The 11,516-nt window shown below is 51.4% G+C and overlaps 1 protein-coding gene across 1 annotated transcript in view; it reads right to left on the reverse strand.

Moving 5' to 3' along the window:
* Nucleotides 1-1,356: 1,356 nt before the first annotated feature.
* The window catches only part of LOC149427529 (tetraspanin-10-like), an 11,135-nt gene continuing 975 nt past the window's right edge, over nt 1,357-11,516 (reverse strand). The window contains exons 2-3 of the mRNA XM_089667931.1: nt 4,419-5,038; nt 1,357-1,701 (exon numbers count right to left, since the gene is read on the reverse strand). Of these exons, the coding sequence (XP_089524057.1) occupies nt 1,395-1,701; nt 4,419-5,038 (927 nt within the window). The 3' untranslated portion in view covers nt 1,357-1,394. The remainder of the gene's footprint in view (nt 1,702-4,418; nt 5,039-11,516) is intronic.

Raw genomic sequence — 11,516 nt, forward strand, 5'->3', positions numbered from 1 at the left:
CTCTAAGGCGACTTTCACACGGAGGAGTTTTTGAAGTGATTTTGCGTAAAAATCACCTGAAAAGCTCAATAAAAACGCTTCCCTGCGCATGTCTAGGAATGTGTTCTCACTGCGGCGCTGCGCTTCCGTTGTGGTGTAAAAACTCCCCACTTGCAGCATCTCTGGATGTTTGTTCAGTTTAAAAAAAAAAGCCCCAAAAATGCCTCTTCCCACTGAGATCCGTGGAAAACGCCTGAAAAACGTCTGAAAAATGCCTGGAAGCGCCTCTGAGAAGCGTTTTTGGTGCAGTTTTCACGTACATTTTAAACGCTCAGAAAGAGCAGAAAATGTATTCTTGCAGCAGATCCATGTGAAAGCAGCCTAACGGCATCCCTGCATGTGGCCTGCCCTGGATCACAGCCATGCGTTTCCACGGTGCAGCAGCCTGGCAGCCGCAACCCCAGCAAAGCATGACCCTGTGCGCCCCGACCAGTGTCTACAAGCCTCCTCATCTCCCTCTAGTGGCCATAATGCGGTATTTATTCCTGCCCTTACACCCCGGGCACATCAAGCCCGACTTTGAAACCATGTGACTTACATTGAACCCGCGCCATTTCAAAGTCGGGGGACACGCCGATTTAAAGTGCGATTTGCATAGACATCCGACACAGATGTCGATGCAAATCGCACCACAAGTAGTGCATGCGCCACTTTGGAAAATCAGTGCGGCTCCGACCGAGACAGAACCGCGCCGATGTGAGCGCTGTGATTGCGGACAATAGGGTGTGACTTGGCATACGATTTGCAAGTCACATGGCATGGCGGATCACATGCCAAGTCGCACCCGGCGTGACCGGGGTACTAATAAAAGAGCATTCTTTCAGAAGAGCGAATAGCCTATAGAACTTTTTTTTTTTTGCAAAGAACGAACACACATGCAGATTCGCTGGATGAATTGCTGCAAATCTTCTCATAAATCGACACCCCAAGTCTTTATTTTATCCATGAGACATGAATCGTCTAACCTCACGGGATTTAACTGAAAATAACTGCCACTTTTTCGGAAGAAAGTGTTCTTATCCTGGTGCATCCCAACTGTCGCTTTGCAATTGTTGGATTTTTTTTTTCTCCCTAGTCAAATGAGCAATCTCAAAAAAGAAAGAAAGAAAAAAGAAGAAAAAAAAGAAAGAAAAAAAGAAAAAGAAAAAGAAAAAGAAAAGAAAAAAAAGAAAGAAAAAAAGAAAGAAAAAAGAAAGAAAAAAAAGAAAGAAAAAGAAAAAAAAAAGAAAAAAGAAAAAAGAAAGAAAAAAAAGAAAAAAGAAAAAAAAGAAAGAAAAAGAAAAAAAAGAAAGAAAAAAAAAGTCCGCAACCCCCATCTGTCTGTTATAGTTTAATGAAAAGGTAACAGAAAACATTCAGTACAGAGATTTCACCGCCTCGATCTCTCGCATCACTCTCTGGGCGAAGACCAGGAAGACGACTTCGATGGCGGTCAGCAAGATATAAACCGCCGCAATATCCCAGATCCTGCTGCCAATCCAGAGGACCAGCTGAGGAATGCAGCCACCAAGATAGACGAGGCTGCTGGCCGCAACTTCTCCCATCGCCAGAGCACCGAAACCGCACTGAGAGTTGGGGACCGTGCCATTCTGCAGGGGGTCGATGCAGCAGGAGTACGGAACGCCGCAAGAGTTCACCCCAGGGGACGAGCAGTTAAAATATCTGAAATTAAAAAAAATTAAAATACTCTGGGAGGGAAAAAAAATAAAATATTATTATATATCAGGTGTCCCCACCAGAGTGCCCCCATCAGAGTGCCCCCTTGCATCAAATGTCCCCACCAGAGTGCCCACTTGCATCAGGTGTCCCCATCAGAGTGCCCACTTACATCAGATGTCCCCACCAGAGTGCCCCCTTACATCAGATTTCCCCACCAGAGTGCCCCCTTACATCAGGTGTCCCCATCAGAATGCCCCCATCAGAGTGCCCCCTTGCATCAAATGTCCCCACCAGAGTGCCCCCCTTACATCAGATGTCCCCATCATCAACTAATGGGGTAACTGAAAATATGTAAAGGAGCATTTTGGTGGGGATGTTTGATGCAAGGGGGCACACTGGTGGGGACACCTGATGCAAGGGGGCACTCTGATGGGGACACCTGATGTAAGGGGGCACTCTGGTGGGGACACCTGATGCAAGGGGGCACGCTGGTGGGGACACCTGATGCAAGGGGGCACGCTGGTGGGGACACCTGATGCAAGGGGGCACGCTGGTGGGGACACAGTGCCCCCTACATTAGGTGTCCCCATCAGAGCTCCCCTTACATCAGGTATCCCCAATCACAGTGATCCCTTACATGGGTCTTTCCAATCATAGTGCCCCCTTACATCAATTGCCCCAATAAGGCTGGCCCATGGATGAGTGGATGTGCTATCAGAGACCTGGGGGGCTCCACGCCAATCCCAGCACCCTCCTAGATCTGGCCCTGGCCTGCAGGCTGAACTGAATTCCACCGTTTGTACATCATCAGCTCCATCTGGGGGCCAAAACTCTGTCTAGTTTTATGAAATGGGTTATACATAGACCCCCTAAAGTCCACCTTTGGAACCATACTACAGGGGTACATCCATTTCAAGGGTGTAACAAAATATGGTCACATTGCCTACCCCACCCCCCCACCACACACACCCTCAAACCCCCCCTTTAACCCCCCCACCACACACACACCCTCAAACCCCCCCTTTAACCCCCCCACCACACACACACCCTCAAACCCCCCCTCCCCCCACAGACACCCTCACAACTTTGATTTTGGAAGGCCCTGCTTGAGGTGATTGTAGCCGTATTGGTGCATTTGACAGAAACACTTGAGTACTGCTTGGACCCTGAAGAAGGGGACTCTCCCCGACAGCTTGTCCTCAAAATTGTATGTTAGTGCAAATAACAAAAAGTATCACGTCAGAACTCAATTGTTCCTTGGAAAGCCCTGGAATTTGAACCCATCATTAATAGGCCAGCTATGGCAGCTGTAAGGACTGGGCAGTGGGACAAGGGATGGACAGGAGGGGCAGCTGCCCCCGGCCCAGTGAACTCCTGTGAGGGAGGGGTGAGTTCACGCCCCTGTAGCATTTTAGGTCTAAATTGCAGGAAGGGATGGGGAGCTGTGCGGGGGCCATGTGAGATGGGGAAACAGCTCTCATTGTTTGAACACTGGTTGTGTGCAGTAAATTATTTTGTGGAGTAAATTAAATGTTCGGGACTGACATTCTGCGGTTTAGCCACAAGATGCCACCATTTTCCTAACACAGCATTAGACTGCATAGATATTTCTATATTCATGAAGAGGCGGAGTTTTCACACAGGGTTTAGGAGGACAGGAAGGAGAGAGACTGCAGCCGTGTTTAGAAGATGGTGAATGCAGGAGCCGTGTGAGCAGAGAATCTGATGGCATCCAGGTGTGAGAACATCCCTCAGTAACCAGAGCTGCAGCTGGGTGAAGCTTATCGCGTCCAAGACCCTGATTCTGTTCAGAGAAAGGAAGATTGCTGCCAGGAATGCTGATGAGAGCAGAGGAACAAAGCAACATACACTGCGATACCGCATGCTTGTTGGAGGGACATTTCTGTTCAGAGTCACCAGCGGAGGCAAAGCAGACCCGGGTTGGTATGATTGTGCACGCACCTCATTTCAGTGTTGGCACCTAGAGACTGAGTCCAGGCCTATAGTTAGTTAGTTAGGGTCTCTGTTTGTGTCAGGCCACAAGTGTTATTACCAGGGGCGGACTGACAACTCATGGGGCCCCTGGGCAATAGGGGATCATGGGACCCCAAACTCAAAAAAGCCTATGAATACTGTAGATTTGTGTAAGATTGTAAGCTGTTGTGCTGCACCGCAGGCTAGCCCATACCGGACCCCCATACACTGATTCCTGCTCTGTAGGGTAATAACGGGTATGGCAGCTTAGTTGTGCCCCCCAGTAGGTAAATTACTGCACTTTCTACCTTCATCCATCAGAGGGCGCCGTGCTGTGCAGCACAAGGGTCTCAGCCAGGCTGGGTGTATGTAAATTTATTGTATATTCCAGCATTTGTGGTTGTGTTTATTTGCCACATCTAAGTAAAATTCTGTTGTGGCGAAAGCTGGTGTTGGGGTTGTTTCCTCATTCGTGACTTCACTGTATCCTGGGGAGCCCACCCCGGTACACGGCTTACAGCCACAATGAGGGGTGGAGGGGGACTGGATTTGTGGTAGGAGGGGGGATTTGACCGAGCAGTTTGACAAGGTGATTTGTGCTAGGAGGGGGGAGGAGTTAGAATTTGTGCTAGGAGGGGGGAGTTGCAGGGCTTGGGGGGGGGGGACTTTATTATCTTCACCCCAAGTGCTTGATGACCTTGTCCCAGGATTGGCAGCTGAACCCTCAAAGTGGCATTGACACTTACAGATTGACCGACCAGTCTTGGTAGGACTGCCCCCCGCAGCACTCCATAGCCAGCTGAACCTCATCCAGTATAAACCTCAAGTCGGCATCGTCTTGGTATCGGCTCATGGCGACCAGCATGGTGCTCCTCAAGGAATCCTGGATCTGCTGCTGAAAACAAAGGACCACGATGGCCACCAAGCTCTGCGCGGTTATCAGAATCATTATCCCAACAAAGAAGGTCTTCAGAAGACAAGTGTTCTCCCTGACAAACCCGACACACCCTGAAAACGATAAGGCGCACGTCACCAGGCCTACCAGAACGAACACCAGCATAGGGTCGGTTCCCAGGTATCCGATCTGTTCGCCCATTAAGGACTGCTTGGCAGCGAGGCCCCAGAAGCCGACACACAGGATGGCCAATCCCAAGGTGAAGATGGCAGAGTTGACGCAGAACATGAAGTATTTGATGAACGGGACGAACGGGTCGGGGCGGTAGGTGCAGAGTAGAAATCGTTCTTTCCCGGGACTAGGGTGAGCGGTCTCGGCGTTGTCTTCTTCATTACGGGGGTTATGGGTGTAGTACTGGAACCGACGCTTGGTCTTCTGAGAATGTTCTGGATCTTGTTCTCCAACAATGTTCTGTAGAAGGAAACAAATGAGAACCCTGGTCAGTGTTGGTGACACATTTATCTCACCTACGTTTGCTGGCCCACCAAGGCCAGATATGGATTGGAAGCCCTCTGGTCTCGGAGAGCAACTCTGGTAACTGAAATGTAGCAATCGGGCTGTAAACTCTAAGGCTGCCCAAAGATGTCCCTGTCCATGCAACATGACGTAGGGTCAGCTCCACCTAGCAGAGGGTTCACATGGGACATTACACCAGTCATTCCACCAGTCACATCTTCTCCTGGCCTCCTGTCAATATCCAATGAAGAAACATTCACCTTGAGCCCAGTTTTGATGGGTTTCTATCGTGAGAAATACTTAGGCGGCCAGCAATAGTAGCCAACATGGACCCCTCATGGAAAGGGATGGAAATGTACATATAGTCAAGAAAAAAAAAAACTGTGTGTGGATGGGGAGTGGTATTCCAAGGAGAGGAGTCTGCCCATCCTGGTGCTGGGACTTCGAAGTGACCCTGTGTCCCTATTATGCAGATTCCCCGTCTGCCCCCTCAGGGAGATTCCCCATCTGTGTCCCCCATTACGGAGATTCCCCCTCTGTGTCCCCCTTACGGAGATTCCCCCTCTGTGCCCCTCTTACGGAGATTCCCCCTCTCTATTTGTTCTGTTTACGGTTATTGAAAGTGAAAGAAGATCCCACATTTTGGGTTGTCCCCAGAGAAGTAATAGTGGGGATATCTTCCTATGGGGACACTAGTTCTAATGACAATCAAGGATTCACAAAATCTGCCAGGATTTCCTAGAAGAGAAAAGCTCTCCCCTGGAGATCGGGGGCTGCCGCCCGGCCTCTCCCCCCGTACATCGGGGGCTGCCGCCCGGCCCCTCCCCCGGACATCGGGGGCTGCCGCCCGGCCCCTCCACCCGGAGATCGGGGGCTGCTGCCCGGCCCCTCCGCCGGAGATCGGGGGCTGCCACCCGGCCTCTCCCCCCGGAGATCGGGGGCTACCACCCGGCCCCTCCCCCGGAGATCGGGGGCTGCCACCCGGCCTCTCCCCCGGAGATCGGGGGCTGCCACCCAGCCTCTCCCCCGGAGATCGGGGGCTGCCGCCCGGCCCCTATACCGGAGATCGGGGGCTGCCGCCCGGCCCCTGTACCGGAGATTGGGGGCTGCCGCCCGGCCCCCCCCCCCGGAGATCGGGGGCTGCCGCCCGGCCCCTCCCCCGGACATCGGGGGCTGCCGCCCGGCCCCTATACCGGAGACCGGGGGCTGCCGTCCGGCCCCTGTACCGGAGACCGGGGGCTGCCGCCCGGCCCCTGTACCGGAGACCGGGGGCTGCCGCCCGGCCTCTCCCCCTGGAGATCAGGGGCAGCCCAGCCTCTGCCCTGGAGATTGGGGGCAGCCCGGCCTCTCCCCTGGAGATCTCCAACCTTTTCATCCTCCTGGGCCACACTGGAAGAAGCGGACCTGTCTTGGGCACATAAAATACACCAACAATAAGGAGAACTGATGAGTAGAAAACGTTGGGTGGATGGCAAGTTCCCGATCACCAATATACAGCCCCGGCCAAACGTTTTGAGGAGGACACAAATATGAATTTTCCCAAAGACAATGATTTTCCCCCAGTCCTCAGCAGTCCAATCCCTGGACCTTTTGCAGAATATCAGTTGGTCTCGGATGTTTTTCCTGGACAAAAGTGACTTCTTTGCTGCCCTTCCTGACACCAGGCCATCCTCCAAAAGTCTTCTTTCCTCACTGTGCATGCCGATGCATCACACCTGCCTGCTGCCACTCCTGAGCAAGCTCCTCACTGGTGGAGCCCCAATCCCGCAGCTGAATCAACTTTAGGAGACGGTCCTGGCGCTTGCTGGACTTTCCTGGCCACCCTGAAGCCTTCTTCACAATTGAACCTCTCTCTTTGGAGTTCTCGATGATCCGATAAATGGTTGATTTAGGTGCAATCTGAGTAGCAGCAATATCCTGGCCTGTGAATCCCTTTTTGGGCAAAGCAATGATGACGGCACATGTTTCCTTGCAGGTAACCATGGTTAACAGAGGAAGAACAATGATTTCAAGCACCACCCCCTTGTTATAGCTTCCAGTCTGTTATTCTAACTCAATCAGCGTGATAGACTCCTCGTTTTTTATGTTTTTGATAAATGAAACCAACAATATCTGGTTGGGTGGATGGAGGAGAACATTTCAGTGAATTCTTAGGGTGCCCATCAGATATTTTGGCTCTAATTTTGCCTTTCATGTTCTTCATCCTGGAAAATAGCTGCTGACAAATCTCGGTGCTGAAAACTGATGACATGAATGATTGTGAAGAGCGGGAGAAGAGAAAACGTATAAAAGCCAGAAAGGAGACGCACTTCTTCCTTCGGCCGCACGTGTTCACCAGGTGTAAACGCATTTAAAAAAAAAAAATAAATAAATAAAACAACATCTTTAGGTGAGTTCACGATTTTGTTTTTGGCCGCATTCAAAGCCGTCTTGGGTCTCATGTGGCCCTCGGGCCGTTGCTTGGACAAGACTTCTCTACAGGACAGGAAGTGAAGGGAAATCTCCCGATGCAGCACAGTCAAAAAAACAACAAAGATTTCATCTACCCATCCAAAATGTACAAAATAAAGCTTTCGATACACTTCAAAAAATACATTGTAGGGACAGTCACCCTGGATCCGGATACATTGTAGGGACAGTCACCCTGGATCCGGATACATTGTAGGGACAGTCACCCTGGATCCGGATACATTGTAGGGACAGTCACCCTGGATCCGGATACATTGTAGGGACAGTCACCCTGGATCCGGATACATTGTAGGGACAGTCACCCTGGATCCGGATACATTGTAGGGACAGTCACCCTGGATCCGGATACATTGTAGGAACAGTCACCCTGGATCCGGATACATTGTAGGGACAGTCACCCTGGATCCGGATACATTGTAGGGACAGTCGCCCTGGATCCGGATACATTGTAGGGACAGTCGCCCTGGATCCGGATACATTGTAGCGACAGTCACCCTGGATCCGGATACATTGTAGGGACAGTCACCCTGGATCCGGATACATTGTAGGGACAGTCACCTGGATCCGGATACATTGTAGGGACAGTCACCCTGGATCTGGATACATTGTAGCGACAGTCACCCTGGATCTGGATACATTGTAGGGACAGTCACCCTGGATCCGGATACATTGTAGGGACAGTCACCCTGGATCCGGATACATTGTAGGGACAGTCACCTTGATCGGGATACATTGTAGGGACATTCACTCTGGATCCGGATACATTGTAGGGACAGTCACCTTGATCGGGATACATTGTAGGGACAGTCACCCTGGATCGGGATACATTGTAGGGACAGTCACCTGGATCGGGATACATTGTAGGGACAGTCACCCTGGATCCGGATACATTGTAGGGACAGTCACCTGGATCGGGATACATTGTAGCAACAGTCACCCTGGATCCGGATACATTGTAGGGACAGTTACCCTGGATCCAGGTACATTGTAGGGACAGTCACCCTGGATCCGGATACATTGTAGGGACAGTCACCCTGGATCGGGATACATTGTAGGGACAGTCACCCTGGATCCGGATACATTGTAGGGACAGTTACCTGGATCCGGATACATTGTAGGGACAGTCACCCTGGATCGAGATACATTGTAGGGACAGTCACCCTGGATCCGCATACATTGTAGGGACAGTCACCCTGGATCCGGATACATTGTAGGGACAGTCACCCTGGATCCGGATACATTGTAGGGACAGTCACCCTGGATCCGGATACATTGTAGGGACAGTCACCCTGGATCCGGATACATTGTAGGGACAGTCACCCTGGATCCGGATACATTGTAGGGACAGTCACCCTGGATCCGGATACATTGTAGGGACAGTCACCCTGGATCCGGATACATTGTAGGGACAGTCACCCTGGATCCGGATACATTGTAGGAACAGTCACCCTGGATCCGGATACATTGTAGGGACAGTCACCCTGGATCCGGATACATTGTAGGGACAGTCGCCCTGGATCCGGATACATTGTAGGGACAGTCGCCCTGGATCCGGATACATTGTAGCGACAGTCACCCTGGATCCGGATACATTGTAGGGACAGTCACCCTGGATCCGGATACATTGTAGGGACAGTCACCTGGATCCGGATACATTGTAGGGACAGTCACCCTGGATCTGGATACATTGTAGCGACAGTCACCCTGGATCTGGATACATTGTAGGGACAGTCACCCTGGATCCGGATACATTGTAGGGACAGTCACCCTGGATCCGGATACATTGTAGGGACAGTCACCTTGATCGGGATACATTGTAGGGACATTCACTCTGGATCCGGATACATTGTAGGGACAGTCACCTTGATCGGATACATTGTAGGGACAGTCACCCTGGATCGGGATACATTGTAGGGACAGTCACCTGGATCGGGATACATTGTAGGGACAGTCACCCTGGATCCGGATACATTGTAGGGACAGTCACCTGGATCGGGATACATTGTAGCAACAGTCACCCTGGATCCGGATACATTGTAGGGACAGTTACCCTGGATCCAGGTACATTGTAGGGACAGTCACCCTGGATCCGGATACATTGTAGGGACAGTCACCCTGGATCCGGATACATTGTAGGGACAGTTACCTGGATCGGGATACATTGTAGGGACAGTCACCTGGATCCGGATACATTGTAGGGACAGTTACCTGGATCGGGATACATTGTAGGGACAGTCACCCTGGATCCGGATACATTGTAGGGACAGTTACCTGGATCGGGATACATTGTAGGGACAGTCACCCTGGATCGAGATACATTGTAGGGACAGTCACCCTGGATCCGCATACATTGTAGGGACAGTCACCCTGGATCCGGATACATTGTAGGGACAGTCACCCTGGATCCGGATACATTGTAGGGACAGTCACCCTGGATCCGCATACATTGTAGGGACAGTCACCCTGGATCCGGATACATTGTAGGGACAGTCACCCTGGATCCGGATACATTGTAGGGACAGTCACCCTGGATCCGGATACATTGTAGCGACAGTCGCCCTGGATCCGGATACATTGTAGCGACAGTCACCCTGGATCCGGATACATTGTAGGGACAGTCACCCTGGATCCTGATACATTGTAGGGACAGTCACCTGGATCCGGATACATTGTAGGGACAGTCACCCTGGATCCGGATACATTGTAGGGACAGTCACCCTGGATCCGGATACATTGTAGGGACAGTCACCTTGATCGGGATACATTGTAGGGACAGTCACCCTGGATCCGGATACATTGTAGGGACAGTCACCCTGGATCCGGATACATTGTAGGGACAGTCACCCTGGATCAGGATACATTGTAGGGACAGTCACCCTGGATCCGGATACATTGTAGGGACAGTCACCCTGGATCGGGATACATTGTAGGGACAGTCACCCTGGATCTGGATACATTGTAGGGACAGTCACCCTGGATCGAGATACATTGTAGGGACAGTCACCCTGGATCCGGATACATTGTAGCGACAGTCGCCCTGGATCCGGATACATTGTAGCGACAGTCACCCTGGATCCGGATACCTTGTAGGGACAGTCACCCTGGATCCGGATACCTTGTAGCGACAGTCACCCTGGATCCGGATACATTGTAGGGACAGTCACCCTGGATCCGGATACATTGTAGGGACAGTCACCCTGGATCGGGATACATTTTAGGGACAGTCACCCTGGATCGGGATACATTGTAGGGACAGTCACCCTGGATCGGGATACATTGTAGGGACAGTCACCCTGGATCGGGATACATTGTAGGGACAGTCACCCTGGATCGGGATACATTGTAGGGACAGTCACCCTGGATCGGGATACATTGTAGGGACAGTCACCCTGGATCGGGATACATTGTAGGGACAGTCACCCTGGATCGGGATACATTGTAGGGACAGTCACCCTGGATCGGGATACATTGTAGGGACAGTTACCTGGATCGGGATACATTGTAGGGACAGTCACCCTGGATCTGGATACATTGTAGGGACAGTCACCCTGGATCGAGATACATTGTAGGGACAGTCACCCTGGATCCGGATACATTGTAGCGACAGTCGCCCTGGATCCGGATACATTGTAGCGACAGTCGCCCTGGATCCGGATACATTGTAGGGACAGTCACCTGGATCCGGATACATTGTAGCGACAGTCACCCTGGATCCGGATACATTGTAGCGACAGTCGCCCTGGATCCGGATACATTGTAGCGACAGTCACCCTGGATCCAGATACATTGTAGGGACAGTCACCCTGGATCCGGATACATTGTAGGGACAGTCGCCCTGGATCCGGATACATTGTAGGGACAGTCACCCTGGATCCGGATACATTGTAGGGACAGTCACCCTGGATCCGGATACATTGTAGGGACAGTCACCCTGGATCCGGATACATTGTAGGGACAGTCACCC

Source organism: Staurois parvus, unplaced genomic scaffold, assembly GCF_062004578.1.
Source record: "Staurois parvus isolate SC_StPar_1 unplaced genomic scaffold, SC_StPar_1.0 ptg003679l, whole genome shotgun sequence".
NCBI lineage: Eukaryota > Metazoa > Chordata > Amphibia > Anura > Ranidae > Staurois > Staurois parvus.